Raw genomic sequence first — 18882 nt, 5'->3', positions numbered from 1 at the left:
TCTCTCAGTTTTCACAACCTCAGGCAGAGAGCTAAGAAAATCTAACATGGAAAAAGTCAAAGAATTCCTGGAACTAGACAAAGAAGGAGCAGAGTGCGTGTCGCGACTCACTATCCACCCCCACCGAGCCGGCTCCGAGTGCAGCTTCTACGAAGATTTCGCCTTACGCGGCATCCGAGTCGATAGGGTTGAGCCTGGCTTCGTTTCCTGTAGATTCAAAGTCCCTCCTCGGCTCACCGTAAGCTACCCAAAAACCCCCCATCTCAAATTCCATAGAATCAGAATTCACTATGTGAGATTTTGGTTGATTTTTCTTTTGGAAATAAATTAACTTTGCCAGGATAAAAGTGGAAATTTAGCAACTGGTGCTATTGCGAATCTCGTTGATGAAGTTGGTTGGGCTGTTGTCCATATCGAAGGTCTTCCCATGGAAGTTTCGGTGGACATGTCCATCTCTTTTCTTGGAACTGCTAAGCTCAATGTAAGTTAGCTTTCTTATGAGTTCGCTTTAAGAATATCTTTTTACTTTAATGTAGTGAGTTGCAGCAGCGGAGCTTGTCAATTTTGTTAAGGTTGAGGGTCATTGACAAAGAGAGATAAGGTTTAAATATTTTTAAATTTAAAATAATTAAAAAAATTTATAATAAATAATAATTTTATATAATATTAAAATAATAAATAAAAGTAAGAAAATGAAATATTTATAATAATTTTTAAACAAATTATGCTGAGGATGTTTTTCAAATTCAAATTGATCAATTATTGATTCTTATATTACAAGGATTAGTAATGTCTTTTTTAATATAAATAATTAAATTATCTGATAAAAAATTTATTATTTTATTCTGTTTTGGATTCTTTTTATAATTTATTTTGTTTTAGAGTTTTGTTTTCATAATTTTCATTGTTAAAAAGACTCTCTGTATAATTGTTGTAGAAACGAAATAGTTAAAACAAGACGAATTAATCTATTAATCAAGATTTATAAATGATACATTAATGAAGTTTTAAGTAAAAACCAACAATACAACACTATAATTTATATTGGAGAGTTTCATAATAATTTTTTAATTTTTAAAAATTAAAATTATAAAAAATAAAATGTACATGACAGAAAAAAGAAAACTATAATTACAAGTAGAATATAGAACTTATATAACAAAAAAGAAAGAGGAAGAACATAATTGATGGTTCGTAGAAGTTTGAAGAAGAAAATTTGTGAAAACTTATAACATATGAGAAAATATAATAAAAATGAAATAAATAATAATTATAATATAAACAGAAAGAAAATGACAAAAGTACTTCTTTTTAATTTCACAATGGTGGTGAGTGGTCTTATCCTTCTTTGTTACAACTGTTAAACTTATAGATCTCTTTTGAAGAATGAAGTGTGTTTTAGTGTGGAAAAACTTAAGATAAAGTTGAGTGGGGCTTATGAGGTCCTTTTGTTATGCTTTATTTATATTAGCTTTCAAGCATTTGGTTAATTGATTAGTGCATGATCCATAAGTAGAGTTTGAATCCCCTTCTTCCAATTATATAGTTAAAATTTTTTTTTATTTATATTATATTTTGGAAAGGCATTAAAAGAAAAAATATATAATAAATAAAAAATTTAAAAAATTTTAGGGGGTTATGCTACCCCTTTGAGTTGCTTTTAATTTAGTACTAGTAATTTTCATTAATGCATTGAATGTTTTCATTAATGCTTTGTTATTCAGTTTGATCATGGATTTAAGTCTATTGGGTTATGCACTATCTGCATAGGGAGTGATTGAAAGGTATATTAGTATAAAGTTGTAACAAGGATGTGAGATAGAATCTTGCTCTTTTTTGAGGATTTGGATATCTAGAGGTAGAAGAGGATCTATAGCGTGGCTCCTCCTGTGAAGCCAAAAGGAGAAATGATAGTATATTTCCTATAATCCCACTGATTTTTAATATCATTCCAAGTTATGATCCATGGCAGACAGAATGAAGAGCCGGCCATTGCTTCTTCTTTGATCTTTCAGACGAGTTTCTCGCTGGTAGAGAATCTGGTTTACCTCTTTTAATATGATTCTGATCTCTAAGAGGCAATTTGCAGGATGAGTTAGAGATTACATCAAAGGTTCTAGGCCGAAGAGGAGGTTATTCAGGGACAATTGTGCTTGTCAGAAACAAAGAAACTGGGGAGTTGATTGCTGAGGGCCGGCATTCATTGTTTGGTAAACAAGCTAGCAAACTCTAGTTCCACTCCAACTTTTTATAAGAAAATCCTTTTAGGGCACTGGTGGATGTTGGACTAAGTACTACCATTTAGTGAACTGCTTCCTTGTAAGTATTTTTATGTGATTTATGACCTAATGAAGATTCTGTATCGTGGCGAATATACAAGTTTCTAAACCTTCTGTCATAATTTTTCTTTCATTACTGCCCAACTGTTTGTGATACTTCAGAGTGTGAGGGGGACTTTGGCACGTAAAACACGGGGGAAAACTAATCTTGTATTGCCATTATGGTCTTGAAGAACAATAGTAAATTTGTATAACTTAATACCATTGCAAATGCCAAAGGGTCAATGGTAAGTCAAACACACTCCAGTTGCATTTCAATTTCCCTTTGTGACGAGACACGAGTCATGATATTCTGTCAGCTATCTTTCTGAACCAGTTTCATTGTTCATTAAATCATTTAGAAACATGGACACGAGGAAGCCTTTTAACTGTATGCATAAGAAGGGGGAGGGAGTGGACTGGGACACACAATTTAAGCAGATGGAAAGTAATATACAAGGCACCAAATCAACGAAGAGTCCCCAGTGGCCTTTTATATGTGTACCATTTTGCAATCAAGAGAAATGCCCCTAAATTTAGCCCACTCAGCACTGCCAAGAGCCAGAAGAAGTAATGAACATGGCCATAATTTAAGTTGTCTGGTATCCATCCGAGCTTTCCGTTCCTAGTGGTTATACTCGTAACAATAGTCATAAGCAGGGAGCTTAAGTAGTTACCAAGCGCAATAGTAGTGAGTTGTAGTGCCGAGCAGAAACTCCTCATGGCATCAGGTGCTTGCTCATAGACAAACTCCAACTGTCCGATGAATGTGAAAACCTCTGCACACCCTGTGAGGACATATTGTGGAACTTGCCAAAATATTGTCATGGGCATTTCCTTGAGCTCGTAGTACTTGTGCCTCCTCACTCTTCGGAGTCTTTCTAGTTCCAGAATCGCTGCAGCTACCATGGCAAATATTGATATGAAGAGGCCAATGCCCATCCGCTGAAGTTGAGTTAGGCCATTCTTTTGACCGGTAAATTTTCTTGTCACTGGGACAATGATTCTGTCATAGATTGGCACCCAAAATATCACACTGAGGTTGTCGAAGATGGAAAGCGATGCTGGTGGGATCTTGAAGGCAGAATTGCCGACGTGAGTATTCATTCTTTCACCTTGCAACACAAATAAATTGCTCATCTGACTGTACACAGCAGCAAAGATGATTCCAGTGGCCTATATGGGGAGCAAGCGAATGATAGCTTTTAGCTCCTCAACTTGAGTAACTGTACAAAGTCTCCATGGGTTTACTGAACCCTTTTTGTGGTCTGATGCAGTTTCCACAGCCGCTTTGTCAAAGAAACTGAAGATCAGAACAGCTGCCTTAGAGCTTGAACATGGAATCAAGAGACAGGAAAGTATTCTACCTACGTGCACTGAGCAACGTGACAATCTGAAGTTTATTTTAAGTAGAATACTGAGAGGAAGTTTGAAAATTGAATCACATGAACATGGATGATCGTACTTGTTGTCAGTAATGAAAACTAAATTTTGCCCTAACAGCTTTGAGGGAAACATCAAGAAATGTTCATACGTTCACCAGCTGTTCTGGATTGTAGGTAATACTTCTGGAATAACTTGTTCAGACATCATTCAAGAATTAAAAAACTATATGAAGTCAATGAATTAAAAAACGCAATTTTTACACGTGACTGTAATTCAGTTGCTAGTTTAAGATTGGCGTTCTGGCACTAACCTAAAATCTTGTGTGTGCTCAATCTTCCGGCTTCCTCTGATATTGGATTCTGCATCTGCAGTCTCGTACAGAAGAGACTTATCAGCAGGTACTGCCAATCGAAATTTCCTGAAGGATGCCACCAGCACCTGACAGAGGCGTGTGAGAGGGCTGCCTCCAGGCTTTTGGTTCCGGTACAAACGAGTACCTGAAAAGAAAAATGTAACAGCTACTGCCATAGCGATGGCAGGAATTCCAAAACCCCATCCCCAACTCACATTATCCTGTAGCCAGACCAGCACAGAAGAAGCAATAAGAGCACCGATATTTATGGAAAAGTAAAACCAATTGAAGAAAGAGCTCTTGTGCTTCTTCTCAGCCTCATCGGTGTCATCGAACTGATCTGCTCCATATGATGAGACACAAGGCTTAATTCCTCCTGTTCCCAGTGCAACCATGTAAAGTGCTACAAAGAACGCTGCACTTTGCGTAACTGTTGGGTTGCAGTTATCTTCTGCGTAACACCTTGGCCTGATACCATGTACGGTTGCAGACAATGCCAGAAGTGTCATTCCCTGCGTGAAAAATGCAGATTCCATGAAAAGTTCAATTCTCATGTCAACTTTTTAGTGAGTTTGGTACTGGAGAAAATTGGCACTACTAGACTAGGCTGATCCAGAGTACCATTTTTTTTTCTTCAATTCTTCCATTAATAGCCTAGGCCTCAATATTTAACCGATAAACTTTAATCCTTAATATATAAATATAAACTTTATTCTGTTCTACAAGAGTTCTGCAATACAATTATAAGACTATCTCCTTTTCATGTGAGTAGAACTTACAAAGACATAAATAATTGAGAAAAAGGCAATGGTCCAATATCTTCCCAGGTAAGCATCAGCCAGAAATGCTCCGATCAATGGTGTAATGTAGCATGTTCCACTCCAGTTCTGGTTATTTCTAGTAGCAACAGAACTATGTTGATTGAGTCGATGCTTAAAGTAGCGCACCAGATTGCTGCTCATCCCATTGTAGGCCAATCTTTCACAACATTCATTTCCTGTTGATTTATGCTAAACAGATAAGCGTCCATCTTTGACTAACCATTAATAAATTTAACTGGTTGATTTTATGATTACCAATAATAAAGGGACAGGCTTTCCAGGTTCCAGTTTTCTTTTTATTGGCAGGGTTTCCCCGGTAATCCACTGTCCCATCTTTTGTATAGAAATCATCTTCAGCCATGACTTTCCAGAAATTTATCTTAGCCTGCTTTTTCTTGGTCCAAGAAATCACTCAAAAGCAGAAGGTCAGAGAACTTGAAGATGTAACCTATATTCACTGGAAAACGAATCATAGCTGCACTTAGCAACAAATTGCAGAGAAGTAAGCATCGGAAAGTCAATTGCCAATTTTCAGTTCTTGCACCCCATGGCTACTTATATCAATTCAAGAACAGAATCAAGAAGCTTAAACCAATCGTATCCGATGTAACCTATATTCACTGGAAAACGAATCATAGCTGCACTTAGCAACAAATTGCAGAGAAGTAAGCATCGGAAAGTCAATTGCCAATTTTTAGTTCTTGCACCCCATGGCTACTTATATCAATTCAATAACAGAATCAAGAAGCTTAAACCAATCGTGTCCATTTAACTCTTTGAACATACATAAATGGAGTTAATTAGCACCGTATAACTACCTTGATATGAAAAAGCTGGTTTCTAAAACTAGTTAAGAAGAGAAGAAAAAGTTCAAACACAAGACACCAAGTTAAAATAGAATCAAAGTTACAGGATAACAAACCTGATGCCCCTAAGCATTATGCAATAGCATCCTGAAAAAATGGGTATGCCTCAAGAATCCAGGAGTAGTTGAATTAGCACTAGAATAATAGGATAGGAACACTTGAATCAGGATATCACTCGATCATCATCAAGTTGCGACCACTTAAACTGGATACAGCTAGAGTTTATCCTCTCCAAGTCAACTTTATATGTATAAACATTTCAAAAGGATAGGAAGGAAACATGACTTGAATAGCTGAATTCTTTGACTAGTTTGTGTCAATAATGGTCAGAGGGTTAGAGGTGTTAATTGTATCGTAATGCAGAGAGGGGAAGGCCGGGAGTTTTTGTTGGGACAGAGATATTTTTGTGTGATCATTCACTGTAACGCTACTATCCTGCTTTATGAGCCTGAAGATTCCAATTCTTTGGGTATAAAATTTTCCCGGTTTGACACTTGGCTCCAAGATTTTTTAAGTGCCGAAAAAAGCAAACGATGAAAGGGCCTTGTAGCATTGTCATGTAGAATTGCAGAGAAATGGGTCCTTATCTTAAGAGACAACTTTGAGTGGCTTCAGCTTATAATGTAATAGGCCTGAGGCCAGCCCAAGAAAAAACTTGGACCCACCTAATACTAAAATCTGAAGAAAAGAGGTAATAAAATGATTTTTGCTTACATTTTGTCATAACATATACTCTTCAACGTTTTCACCTTGTTCTGTCATAACATATACTCTTCAACTTTTTCACCCATTATTTTGAAACATTGACATGAAGCGACCATATTTCATACATAATAAGGGGGAACATTCCTTAATTTTTCGCAACCAGCGAGTGAATAATTTACAGTTGCTTTGAACAAGCCACCATAGAAATAATCAACGAAGAGTTCCCACTGCCCTTTTGTAGGTGTACCAATTCGCAATCCAGACAAAAACAGCTAAATTTAGCACACTCAGTGCTGCCAAGAGCCAGAAAAAGTAATCAACGTGACCATAGTTTAGGTTGTCTGGTATCCATCCGGGCTTCCCATTCTTAGCGGTCACACTGGTAACAATAGTCACAAGCAGAGAGCTCAAGTAGCTACCGAGAGCAACGGTGGTGAGTGATAGAGCAGAGCAGAAACTCCTCATTGCATCAGGTGCTTGTTCATAGAAAAACTCCAACTGTCCAATGAATGTGAAAACCTCTGCGCACCCAATGAGGAAGTACTGCGGCACTTGCCAGAATATTGTCATGGGCATTTCCTTTAGCTCATAGTAGTTGTGCCTTCTGATCATTTTCAGTCTTTCGCGCTCCAGAAATGCTGCAGCTACCATGGCAAATATTGATATGAAGAGGCCGATGCCCATCCGCTGAAGTTGAGTTAGGCCATTCTTGTGACCAGTGAATCTTCTTGTCGCTGGGACAATGATTCTGTCATAGATTGGCACCCAAAATATCACACTGAGGGTGTCGAAGATGGAAAGCGATGCTGGTGGGATCCTGAATTTAGAGTGACCGACGCGAGTATCCATTCTTTCACCTTGCAACACAAATAAGTTGCCCATCTGACTGTACACGGTGGAAAAGATGATCCCAGAGGCCCATATTGGGAGCAACCGAATTATAGCTTTCAGCTCCTCAACTTGTGTCACTGTGCAAAGTCTCCACGGGTTTGAGCCCTTTATGTGGTCTCTTTCAGTTTCCACTGCCGCTTTGTCAAAGAAACTGAAGATTATAGCCATAGTTAAAGGTAAGGAACTAAAGCAACAGTTCAAGCATGTAACCAAGAGAAAATTTGCGATACTTGTGTACTACCTAGATATATCAAGTCTGACTAGCAGAATTAGAATATCTAAGGCGAGTTTGGAAATTGAACCACAAGGAATTTTAATAATTTTTTAATCCTCATCAAGTTACTAGTTACAAGTTTGTTTTTCTATCTTATCACAACAAATGGCTTCAGGAAAAATCCGAACGTGTTCATAGCTTAACTAGCTTGTCGTATGTTGAGTTCTTCAAGCATCAACAACCAATTATTTAATCCGTGGCAACTGGATTCTTATTTAAATTCAGACAATGTAATGAATTATTTCTTCCCTACCAGATTTCACCTAATTGATGGATGAACTATTTTTCTCCAATTGGCTCTAATCAATTTCTAAATTTAAGATTGAAGTCCAGGCGCTGACCTGAGATCTGTTGTGTGGTCAATCTTGCGGCTTCCTTTGATATTGGACTCCGCATCTACCGTCTCATACAAAATAGACTTATCAGCAGGTACTGCAACCTTATATTTCCTGATGGATGCCACCAACACCTGACAGAGGCGTGTGAGAGGGCTGCCTCCAGGCTTTTGATATCGATACAAACGAGTACCTGAAAAGAAAAAGCAGACAGCTATTGCCATGGCGATAGCTGGGATGCCAAAGCCCCACCCCCAGCTCACATTATCTTGTACCCACACCAGCACAGAAGCAGCGATAAGAGCACCAATGTTTATGGAAAAATAGAACCAATTGAAGAAAGAACTCTTGTGTTTCTTCTCTTTTTCATCCGTGTCATCAAACTGATCAGCTCCGTATGATGAAACGCAAGGCTTAATTCCTCCTGTTCCTAGTGCTATCAGGTAAAGTGCTAGAAAGGCCATAGCGCTCTGTGTGTCTGTTGGATCGCAGCTATCTTTTGTATAACATCTTGGCCTTATGCCATGGACTGATGCAGACAATGCTAAAAGTGTCATTCCCTGTGTAAAATGTGAAAGTAAATGTTTTTGTCTCAATTACCAAGGAACAGATTTCACAGAAAATGTTGCTTCAAAAACTTAGGTCAATTTTTTGAAGGACTTGGTGATACTCTACTAAACCAATCAAAGAATGGGGCACTAGTCTATAAATTGGAGAAAATAAAAATTCCAGGTTCTGTTTTCCTTCTTCTTGATATGGTATAATGTTTAACTTCAGCAATTTCAGTTTGTTATGATGTAATTCGGGTGGTACAAATTACTGTATCAGATCAATTATAAGTATCACAATAAGTATCAGATGAGTAAAACTTACAAAAATATAGATGATTGAGAAACAGGCAATTGTCCAATATCTTCCTAGATACGCATCAGCCAGAAATGCTCCAATTAATGGTGTGATGTAGCATGTTCCACCCCAGTTCTGGTTATTTTTAGCGGCAACTGCACTATGCTGATTCAGCCGATGCTTGAAATAAAGCACCAGATTGGTGCTCATCCCATAGTATGCCAATCTTTCACACCCTTCATTTCCTGAAGATAAATGCTAAAGTAAGCATCCAATCTCTATCTTTAATTACTAATTTCAACAACTATCTTTTATGGTTACCTATGATAAATGGACAGGCTCTCCAGGTTCCTGTTTCCTTCTTGTTAGCAGGATTTCCCTTGTAATCCACTGTCCCATCTTTCGTGTAGATATCATCTTTTTCCATTGCTTTCCAGAAATTTATCTAAGCCTGTTTACATGTGGTTTTGGAGTAGACTCAGTAACGGAAAGACTCAGAACTAGAGATCGAAACTTATATTATCAAAGAAAAAAGAATTATAATTACATTTAGCTACAAACTCCAGAGAAGTCTGCATAACAGAGACTCAGATGCAAAAATTTCAGTTCTTATATCACAGGGCTAGATAATAAATACATACCTACTTTTTACCAAAAGAAAAAGAAAGAACAAATGCATACCTAATGGTACTTTGTAAAAGAATATTTTTGCTAAAGCACAACGATTGAGATGAGATACCAAGAAGCCTAAACAAATACAATCAATTTAGCCTAATATCTGCGAATAAACAATGGAGTGAATCTATCAACACCTTGACAGAGAAATCAAGATTCTAAAACTTATAATTCTATAAAACAGAAGATAAAACTCATTCACACACCAAGTTTCACATCACCATAGAACAGACATGCAATCGCTTCCAGAAAAGCTGTGTGCCTTCTGATTTCAGGGGCAGTAGAATTTGCTCTAGCACTCGAATTGAATAGTAAAACTTTGGATCAAAATATTCCTCAGCTCTCATGGGGATGTGGTCACATCTACTGGGCCCAACTATAGTCTACCTTTTCTAAGTCTACTTTAGAATGCGAAAATTCTGCATAAAGATCCAAAGGAGGAATCTTTGACTTGCTTGCAGTAACGATAAGAGGGTTAGGGCTGTTGGAACGTGACAGATTATAACAGGGAACATAACACACTCCACGCAAAGAAATACATTTCCAAACAGCTAATTTCCTGGCTACTAGTATTTACCGACGGTTTTGGAAGTAAAACAACACTCAAGTCGACTCTTTCCCTTTCACTTGGGAAACAGATTCACAGCAAAATGGTCCATCTGATGTGACAAATTTCAATAGTTTTGAGTCTTATTTGCCAGCAAAAACTTACGAGCCTGGCCAATCATGACACTTCTTCCTACAAGAGATAAACAAATTAAGCATGTGAAATAACTAAACACGGGTGATTCTGCCCAGTTGAATTTTCCAGCTTGAAGAGAAATAAGAAGCATAGACATGCATCCTCAATACCACTGAACAGTTCTCAAACAAAATTAATACGATAAATGGGGAAAAAGGAAAAAAAAAAGTTGGTTTTTCTCCGTTGCAAGCAACCTGGAACAAATGGTTCTTCTGGGTTCACTCCTGAGAAATAAATGAGGCTTTCGGTGAATCTTTCTTCTATGGAGGAAACAGTGGAGGAGATCGTTGAGTTCAAGGAATTCTCTCCACTCCTAACTCCCTCTATATATCCTTCCAATGCCCCCCAGCTGAACTTTAGCAGTACTTAGCTGCTTTTTCCACCATAATTTATTACACATTGATTAAAATTCTGTTTCCATATCCAATTAAGCTTTCACTCTTTACATCTCCGTGACGTCCAAGATATTACTTTTAATTTCTTCTTCTCGATATGACAGAAATATATACAAATTCCATGATAATAAAAATAATCAAACGACAGATAACCAATGAAGATAATTGCATATATTTCATGAGACATTAAGAATAAAAAAAATATTTCTTGGTTTTGGAAACATGTGAGAGATGATTGATTGCACGAATCATTAGTCCAATGGGGAACGAATTTGGACTGACTTCCCGAACAATTATTAGTGTGAACAAAATAACAGTCCCAACTCCCAAGCCAATGCTTTTAATTTCTCTCCAAGATGACTTGCTAGCTTGATACAACTCTCTGTCAAAGAAACCAATTCATTTGTATTTTTATCAAAGATGCGACAGCAGCATACCCTACACACACAATGGACATATACAGATAGCCCGTTCACACCGGCAATGCCATACAAGAGTAAAACCGCTTATATTTGCATATATGCATGGGACATAGATAAAATTCAGGTCTTGTTCACTTATTATTCGTGCTTCTTTTTAATATTCCAAACTATATGGTAATTGTCTTGTAACGTTTTGTCTAGCTAGGCGAGTCCTTTTCGACATAGCTTGTAAACTCAAACTTTGATTAAAAAAAAAAACCATATTAATTCCACTTTATCCACTTTGTTTTCGGCCCCTTTGAGATTATAAGATTAAACTAGATGGAGGTCGGTGCACTTAAATGGGCCTTCTCAAGTGGCCTAGCTCAGACTAAGTACTGGACCACGACCTTTTCGAAAAGCCCTTTGCAATTAAAAGTTCTGCCAGACGAAGTTTGCTCAATTGTTGGACGGATCCATTCTTATTTCCTTATCTACCAACACCCAAAGGGAAGAAAAATGAAGAGAGATACCATGTTTTTATCATGTAGGCCTCCTCATTAGCAATAAATATATATATATATATATATATATTTGAGATTTAAGTAACGATTTGATTGGTGATATAATGCACATCCAATAGTTGAATATGTGCATGACCCCTCCCGCCATTGATAATTGCTTTGAGTCCTTGTTTCATTGAGAAGGGGTGACACCTGAACTAATTATTCAATTGGAACCTTCTCTTAGTTTGATCAGTAGAAGAATAGTCAATGAAGAAAAGCCAGAGTTTTTCTCCTATGATCTTGAATGTCTAACAAAACAATATAATATTTGAACTTAATTGAGGGGCTTTTCCACATCTTCAAATTGGGATTGGTAACATCTACATTTTTCCATGACATTGCTTGTTGATGTGGGAAAACATTCGAAAGAAAGGAAACACATAATCATCATATTTTCTCCTATTTATTTATTTAATATATATAAGCAATAAATAAATATAATTAGCTTGCTATAGAGAACAATATAGAATTCTGTTAGTGGAATATTTTAAAGGAAACAAAGGTTAGATGAGCTGTTACTTACCCCCCTACAAAAAGCTTTATCTTTCAGAAAACAAACTCCACTCTCTGTATATATCCATGAAAGGCATTCCTCAACTAAAAATATTTTGTTGGCTTAACCATTTTTTTTTTGTATCTGTCATCTACCCACCATTTCCACTTACTTTCCTTCTCAAAGGATTTCATCAGATTCATGGAAAATAACCCAGGTTCATAGGTGAAGTGACAGTTATCCAATTTTCAACATTATAAATTAATATTGTAAATATATTTAGAGAATATTTTTAGTTACTGAGGTGACTCCTGCCCCTAGTCCAAATTCCCTCTTGCTTCCAACTTAGTTTAAAGCATGCTTTTGCAGTGCTAAACAGATATGATGATAATATTTGTCTTCTTCTACTTTTTTTTTTTGCAGTGCTAATTTAATTTGAGTACACCTAACCCATATTAATTTATGTTTTCTCAGTTTGGGACTGATCTACTTTATAATTTGATCACTGTCTTTCACCTTAAAATTTTTATTGTATCACCAAATAATTTAATAAGATGTTGCCCTTTAATTAATAACTTGTCAAGGATATGCAAACTTTCTCCTAAACCCCCTAGGACCTAAGTGATACTCTGCAATTACCAAGCATGAAAAATAGAGTCCTTGATTTGATTTATTATATATAAAGGGAATAAGTCATAAAGATTTGCAAAGTTGTCCTTTTAGAGTAAACTTTTGCCAAGATTATTTTTATTTTTTGAATTATGTACCATCATTGCCAGGAAAAACACACACACAAAGGGGGTGAAAAAACGAAAGGAACTCCAATGATATCTCAGTTTTGTGGCAGTAAGATTCATATCCCACATCATAATTAATAAAAGTTTCTCATTATAATGGACTGGTGGTAATGACTTGATGATAGCTAATCCTACTACAATATTTAGGGAGATTTGTTATACTATAATCTACCAATCAAATGCTTGAACTTAACCTTAATTGCAGATTAAATTACTAATGCCCACAAAAAGGGTGAATAGAACTAAGTGGTTTCGGTTTTGCTTGTTGCTTATGTCATCTGCTTGACCTCAATGGGGTTGGAAATCTATCAACATTCTGGTTGAGATCGGGTGTACTTTACCCAATACGGTTGGACCAACCATGGCTGACCACCAAGTCAATTGAAAAATGGCATCAGGAGCTCTACTAGCTTAGCTTCAAATTGTAGACTTCGTTTGATAGATAACTACTTTGTGTGATACACAAGAAATATCAGACACTTTTCTGTATATATCTCTGATTTTGTACATTGCCCCTTGCCTCTCAAGTATTCTTCCTTTCACCCACCTAAGTAAAAACGACTTGGCAGCAGAGAGCTTTCGCCTCTTTATAAGTTTGAGTTGGCCTTCAATACCCGAGTACACCAAGAAAGAGCCAAAAAAGAAAAGGAATATATAATTTGGGTTCGGCATAGGGTACTGAGAGCTAGAGACAATGGAGATGGCACCATGGATTAGAGTCCTAATGTTTTTAGCTTGCTTGTTGTTTCCAGCGTCAGTAGAGTGCATGGTTCGGCACTACAAGTTCGATGTAAGTTATACTTTGCTCCATGCTAGTGCCCTTTTGTATTAATGCAGGAACAGAGCGGTCTCTGTTAGCACTCCCCCATCATTCATTTCCCATGGTACAGTTCCTAGCTAGTCATTGACATGGGGATAGGCTGCTCTTGGAGGGTTGCTATATATGTCGAGGCTTGCATGAATACAGTTAAAACTGCCCCCCCCCAAAAAAAAAACAGTTAAAACTAAGAGGTGCATCATTTTAAACCAAGAATGTACCAGTTATTACCGTTTCTTTATTCTTTATGTATGTAAAAAAGGCTTACTAAGGGTCATTCAAAGTTAAACCTTGAATCGTTATTCAAATCCTTGCATTACCACTCGAGTCAAGCTTAAATTCCTCGCCCCTGCTTGGTAAGGGTTATGAAGCATATGGTTTAAACCTGGCATGCATACGCATTGGTTTTACGATGAACTATGAGATTGCAACTTTTTCAGTGCAACATTTTCAGGCTTTCAGAATTAAAGATAATACAGGAATATTGCTTCTTCAAGTATATCTGATATTTTTGTCCCTCATAAATTAACTTTGGAAGCGTTTTGAGCTTCACTTTCAAGTTTTAATATGGTTGTGCAAGTACCCACCATTATTCAATATTCTCCATGGTTAGAGAAAATAATCAATCATTAAAGCCTAACTTCTTCCAGGAAATCCGAGCTTTTCCTTGATTAGCAACTAAATAGGCGTTCTCACGTAGTATTTCTGGTCGAAAATCGTTTTTCATATGTTCTTCTAATCAAATCCCACATTGCATGTTCATGCATGTTTGTGATCTCTCTTCAATGATACTTCTCTCTTGGCTTTGTTATCGTGCTTAACGTGCTATAATTTTGAAGTTTCTCTAAGTACAGAGACCTTGCACTTGTTTATGACGAGGATATTTCATTAATTGAAGTTAATTAAGATGATAGACCAACCACTGAAAACATATTATCCTGTGTCCTAGACGACGTCCGGAAGCTATCAAAATAAAGATTTCCAACCCAAAAATACTAATAAAAGCATTTCTCTTTAATCAGTGAATGAAATTAAATTACTCAAAGCCATAAGTAATGGTAATTTCAATTGGATCTCCTTCGTTAGTTAGTAGTATAAATTATAACAGAAGAAAATTCATCATCGTGAGTTTGATGGGAACTAACAAGTATTGATTGAACAGCAAAGCAAAGAAGTAAATGTTGGTGATGTAGCCACCTAAATCTGGCGTCTGCAACCACCTCCAAACAATTCCAATTTCACAAAATCTGATTGGTTATTGTTATGCACCATGTGCAGGTGGTGTTGGAAAAAACAACTAGGTTGTGCTCAAGCAAACCTATTGTCACTGTGAACGGACGCTACCCTGGTCCCACTCTAGTTGCCAGAGAGGATGACACAGTCCTTGTCAAAGTGGTCAACCATGTGAAATACAATCTCTCCATCCACTGGTAAATCCAAAATTCCCACCGTCGATCTTTCTCTGAAGTAATCATTGGTGCCTACTAACATTGATATTTCCTGTGGAGTAGGCATGGGATCAGGCAAATACGAACTGGCTGGGCAGACGGGCCGGCATATATAACCCAGTGCCCGATTCAACCAGGGCAGAACTTTGTGTACAACTTCACCATCACTGGCCAAAGGGGAACCCTTTGGTGGCATGCACATATTCTCTGGCTAAGGGCCACCGTCCATGGTGCCATAGTTATCTTGCCCAAACGTGGTGTTCCTTATCCTTTCCCCAAACCCCACAAGGAAGAGACTATTATCTTAGGTGAGAGAGCAAGATAAGGATCATTAATAATGTTGCTTCTCATAATTTATTTCATTAATAAATTGCTTAAATTGTTAGGACAAATTTTGACTGGTGACTTGGAATGGTACTAGTTGCTACGAAATTAATTGAGGATGTTGCTTTTTTAGAAAGCTTAATATATAATCGATTTTTTGTATGTAGGTGAATGGTGGAAATCAGATGTGGAAGCCGTCATCAATGAAGCTTTGAAATCTGGCCTGGCCCCGAATGTCTCTGATGCTCACACCATCAATGGCCATCCAGGACCTGTCTCAAGCTGCCCTACACAAGGTAAAGAAGTTTCGGAAAAGAGATATACACAGTAAATTAACACACGTATCCATGACCATGAATATTTGTCATCTGATCAATTCCCCTATATATTTTTCTCAATCTGCAGGAGGATATACATTGCGAGTAAAACCAGGAAAGACATATATGCTTCGAATCATCAACGCTGCACTGAATGAAGAACTCTTCTTTAAGATTGCCGGCCATCTACTCACTGTTGTCGAGGTTGATGCCACATACGTGAAACCTTTCAAAACAGAAACCATTGTTATAACCCCAGGACAGACCACGAATGTCCTCCTCACAGCCCACCGTGGCGCAGGAAAGTACTTGGTTGCAGCCTCACCTTTCATGGACGCACCCATTGTAGTAGATAACGTGACTGCCACTGCCACCTTACACTACTCGGGTAGTCTTACCAGCACTGCCACCACTCTCACATCACCCCCTCCAAAAAATGCTACCTCGGTAGCTACAAATTTTACAAATGCACTACGAAGCCTGAATTCAAAACAATATCCTGCTAATGTCCCTTTAAAGATTGATCATTCCCTTCTCTTCACCGTTGGCCTTGGTATTAACCCTTGCCCCTCATGTGTTAACGGAAGCCGTGTTGTGGCCTCTATTAACAATGTTACTTTTGTTATGCCAAAAATCTCTCTACTTCAAGCCCATTTCTTCAACATAAGTGGAGTTTTCACTACTGATTTCCCTGGCAACCCTCCTGTTCCATTTAACTACACAAGCACACAGCTAACAAACTTTCAGACCAAACAAGGAACGAAGCTGTATAGACTTGCTTATAACTCCACCGTGCAGCTTGTCTTGCAAGACACAGGGATGATTACCCCAGAGAACCACCCTCTTCATTTGCATGGATTCAACTTCTTTGAGGTTGGAAGGGGATTGGGGAATTTCAACCCCAAAAAGGATACTAAAAAATTCAATCTTGTTGATCCTGTTGAAAGGAACACAATTGGAGTTCCATCTGGTGGATGGACAGCCATAAGGTTCAGGGCAGACAATCCAGGTAGGAAGTTCATAGTTCCATTTTTCAAGTATGATCCAGCTGAAAATATAATTTCTTAGTCTAAACCTTATAGAATGGAATATATTTTTCTCTTGTTTGCAGGGGTTTGGTTCATGCATTGCCATTTGGAAGTGCATACGACTTGGGGGCTTAAGATGGCATTTGTTGTGGACAATGGCAACGGCCCAAATGAAACTCTTCTACCACCTCCCAGTGACCTCCCGAAGTGCTAGAGAAAATCGATGAAGCCTGGAGAAATAGCTGAAAAAACCAGAAGACATGGAAATTTTATAGAGCGGCTTACAGCTAATAAGTAATAAGAAGAGTTCTTTTTGGGCAAGCCAAGGAAAGTTGCTCCACATTGAATAAAAGGACAGCTGAAATTCTTTTCTTTTTTTTTTTTTTTACTTAATTTGGTTTCCATAAAATATGGCCTGCAAGTTTGAGCTTTAAAGTTGTGCATATATGCTGCTAATTTAGAGGTTTCCTAATGTTTATTGTATTCACAAATCCTGTTTGAAATGAAGCTTAATTGCTACTTATTGTTATTTGTTCTCTTTTAGCCAAATTCATTTAACATGAAAAGGAAGCTAACATAAACATAGCCAACAGTAAAGCCAAGAATGGAGGCAGGGACTAAGCATGCCTCGATTAATAATTAATTATACACATGCATTTCTATTTTTCTTCTAAGCTAAACACCAAAGCTTTGGTTTGGGCCTTAGAGTGATCACCTGATCTGGCAGCAGGTACTGGGGTAGGTAGGCAAGGCATAAACAAAACTTGAAGCCTGAAGGATTTGCTAGGCTCAAACCCCTAGGCCCAATCATGAAGGGAGGGCTTTGCTCTTTTAACGAGGCAAGTCTATGGTTCAATGGGCTTCTCTGCACGACATTGATTGCTGATTCTGTTGCTGAAAATCTTGAGCCTCGACATAATACCATATATTCAGCGTTGGGTTCAAAAAAAGGTCCTTATCCCCATGTCATTTTCCATCCATTTCATTAACCGATCTATTCTTCAATTTACTCTTCCTATATTCCTATTTCATGTCTAATATCATCTATATGAACAATAGTGTCATCAATTCAGTAATTGGTTTTCTTCTCATCCTCCTAGACTGCAAAAACAAATGCAAGTTGCGTGCAGGAAGAGGGCTAGTTGGACACTGCCACTATTGAGCCCACTGTCCTCCGGATCTTAATTCTCCCCAGGCACACTTGTCTTACTTTATGACTTTTAGGAAAGGGATCAACATTGAAAAGGAATCTTTCCTTTAATGGTAACAAAATTGTCGTTGGTGGTTCAATTATTATTATCTCACATAAATTTTTGCTGCATTTAGCAGTCGCTTTCTCCCCCCACCTCCCCACCTCCCAATCGCAATCAAGCGTCAATGCTCCTTTTATTTTCCAAATTTAAAGGGCACTAAGCTTATATATAAAACAACAGAAAAAGGGTAAGTTGGAATTGATTTCTTTGTACTTTGAACTTGGTATTTTTGTCACTTTCCACAGGGAAAAAGAGCTCAATTTGAATGAAAATTGCTAAGGCTGTTGTTCATATTGTTAGTATTGTATGGAGTAGAAGATTTTGATTTGCATCAAAGCCAAAAATTTGGTGCAACTCATTTGGGAAAAACTGAAAATAGAACCAGCCAACTACTTTTATTATTGTGACATCAGAACAAATATTTAAAGCATCTTTTTTTCTGCTGTTTCCAACTTTCCATAATGTGTAAGCAGTCTTCAGAACAAAATTAAATACGCAGAGAATATGTGACAGAAGCAACTTCAAAAAAATATTTGTTTATATATTTGTATAGTGAAATAATTAATTTAGAAATAAATATATGGCCAACCCTGGTTAAATCATACCAAGTATAAAATGGGACGTTGATGCTTACCCTAAACTCACACATGTTGTTAGAGGAAAAGGCTTAATATTATTAAAAACTTAAGTCATTAAACCATGTTGTTTAATTAAAAAGCTCAAACTTTCTAAAAGTTAATACTGTGTCCTTCCTTGTTGTTTGGAGATCTTAATAGTGATTAGTTGTATATTAATCCCATCCCATTACAAAATCTTTGTCTTCATGTAATTT

At 37.3% G+C, this 18882-nt stretch overlaps 4 protein-coding genes and 1 pseudogene across 5 annotated transcripts; 2 read left to right on the top strand and 3 right to left on the bottom strand.

The window, feature by feature from the left end:
• On the top strand, positions 1-2401 carry LOC18590545 (Thioesterase superfamily protein). The gene is made up of 3 exons (XM_007016124.3): positions 1-238; positions 341-481; positions 2090-2401. The coding sequence occupies exons 1-3, from the start codon at positions 47-49 to the stop codon at positions 2231-2233; spliced, it is 477 nt and encodes a 158-aa protein (XP_007016186.2). The 5' UTR covers positions 1-46; the 3' UTR covers positions 2234-2401.
• Positions 2402-2567: 166 nt separating this feature from the next.
• On the bottom strand, positions 2568-3458 carry LOC148761038 (protein NRT1/ PTR FAMILY 8.2 pseudogene; annotated as a pseudogene).
• Positions 3459-3482: 24 nt separating this feature from the next.
• On the bottom strand, positions 3483-6289 carry LOC18590544 (protein NRT1/ PTR FAMILY 8.1-like). The gene is made up of 4 exons (XM_088809354.1): positions 5133-6289; positions 4836-5053; positions 4015-4568; positions 3483-3621 (listed from the first exon to the last, which is right to left on the bottom strand). Exons 1-4 carry the CDS (start codon positions 5236-5238, stop codon positions 3495-3497), a joined length of 1005 nt encoding a protein of 334 aa, XP_088665480.1. The 5' UTR covers positions 5239-6289; the 3' UTR covers positions 3483-3494.
• A 146-nt stretch (positions 6290-6435) lies between these two features.
• On the bottom strand, positions 6436-9835 carry LOC18590543 (protein NRT1/ PTR FAMILY 8.1-like). 2 transcript variants are annotated; one of them, XM_018127576.2, is made up of 6 exons: positions 9676-9834; positions 9476-9572; positions 9116-9245; positions 8822-9039; positions 7955-8508; positions 6436-7490 (listed from the first exon to the last, which is right to left on the bottom strand). In XM_018127576.2, exons 3-6 carry the CDS (start codon positions 9219-9221, stop codon positions 6659-6661), a joined length of 1710 nt encoding a protein of 569 aa, XP_017983065.2. In that variant the 5' UTR covers positions 9222-9245; positions 9476-9572; positions 9676-9834; the 3' UTR covers positions 6436-6658. The 2 variants fall into 2 exon arrangements, with proteins under 2 accessions (XP_017983065.2, XP_017983064.2); XM_018127575.2 differs by lacking the exon at positions 9476-9572 and having other exon boundaries at positions 9676-9835.
• A 3556-nt stretch (positions 9836-13391) lies between these two features.
• On the top strand, positions 13392-17326 carry LOC18590542 (laccase-4). Its single transcript, XM_018128417.2, has 6 exons — positions 13392-13653; positions 14959-15110; positions 15192-15436; positions 15620-15748; positions 15858-16778; positions 16881-17326. The coding sequence occupies exons 1-6, from the start codon at positions 13558-13560 to the stop codon at positions 17009-17011; spliced, it is 1674 nt and encodes a 557-aa protein (XP_017983906.1). The 5' UTR covers positions 13392-13557; the 3' UTR covers positions 17012-17326.
• Positions 17327-18882: the final 1556 nt, after the last annotated feature.

The sequence above is a fragment of the Theobroma cacao genome, chromosome 9 (genome assembly GCF_053813885.1).
Source record: "Theobroma cacao isolate CCN51 chromosome 9, ASM5381388v1, whole genome shotgun sequence".
NCBI lineage: Eukaryota > Viridiplantae > Streptophyta > Magnoliopsida > Malvales > Malvaceae > Theobroma > Theobroma cacao.
The sequence above is the reverse complement of the archived record's forward strand: the minus strand, read 5'-3'. Positions and strand labels throughout refer to the sequence as shown.

What these genes read in the sequence shown, in the direction of transcription:
- LOC18590545 (XM_007016124.3), top strand. Translation starts at nt 47, where the DNA reads ATGGAAAAAGTCAAAGAATTCCTGGAACTAGACAAAGAAGGAGCAGAG. An exon ending in AAGTCCCTCCTCGGCTCACC is followed by an intron (nt 239 to 340) that starts GTAAGCTACCCA and finishes TAACTTTGCCAG; the next exon opens with GATAAAAGTGGAAATTTAGC. An exon ending in TTGGAACTGCTAAGCTCAAT is followed by an intron (nt 482 to 2,089) that starts GTAAGTTAGCTT and finishes GGCAATTTGCAG; the next exon opens with GATGAGTTAGAGATTACATC.
- LOC18590544 (XM_088809354.1), bottom strand. Translation starts at nt 5,238, where the DNA reads ATGGCTGAAGATGATTTCTATACAAAAGATGGGACAGTGGATTACCGG. An exon ending in TCTCAATTATTTATGTCTTT is followed by an intron (nt 4,569 to 4,835) that starts GTAAGTTCTACT and finishes TTTTTCACGCAG; the next exon opens with GGAATGACACTTCTGGCATT. An exon ending in GAGCACACACAAGATTTTAG is followed by an intron (nt 3,622 to 4,014) that starts GTTAGTGCCAGA and finishes TCTGATCTTCAG; the next exon opens with TTTCTTTGACAAAGCGGCTG.
- LOC18590543 (XM_018127575.2), bottom strand. Translation starts at nt 9,221, where the DNA reads ATGGAAAAAGATGATATCTACACGAAAGATGGGACAGTGGATTACAAG. An exon ending in AGCCTGTCCATTTATCATAG is followed by an intron (nt 9,040 to 9,115) that starts GTAACCATAAAA and finishes ATTTATCTTCAG; the next exon opens with GAAATGAAGGGTGTGAAAGA. An exon ending in GACCACACAACAGATCTCAG is followed by an intron (nt 7,491 to 7,954) that starts GTCAGCGCCTGG and finishes TATAATCTTCAG; the next exon opens with TTTCTTTGACAAAGCGGCAG.
- LOC18590542 (XM_018128417.2), top strand. Translation starts at nt 13,558, where the DNA reads ATGGAGATGGCACCATGGATTAGAGTCCTAATGTTTTTAGCTTGCTTG. An exon ending in TACAATCTCTCCATCCACTG is followed by an intron (nt 15,111 to 15,191) that starts GTAAATCCAAAA and finishes CCTGTGGAGTAG; the next exon opens with GCATGGGATCAGGCAAATAC. An exon ending in GTTCAGGGCAGACAATCCAG is followed by an intron (nt 16,779 to 16,880) that starts GTAGGAAGTTCA and finishes TCTTGTTTGCAG; the next exon opens with GGGTTTGGTTCATGCATTGC.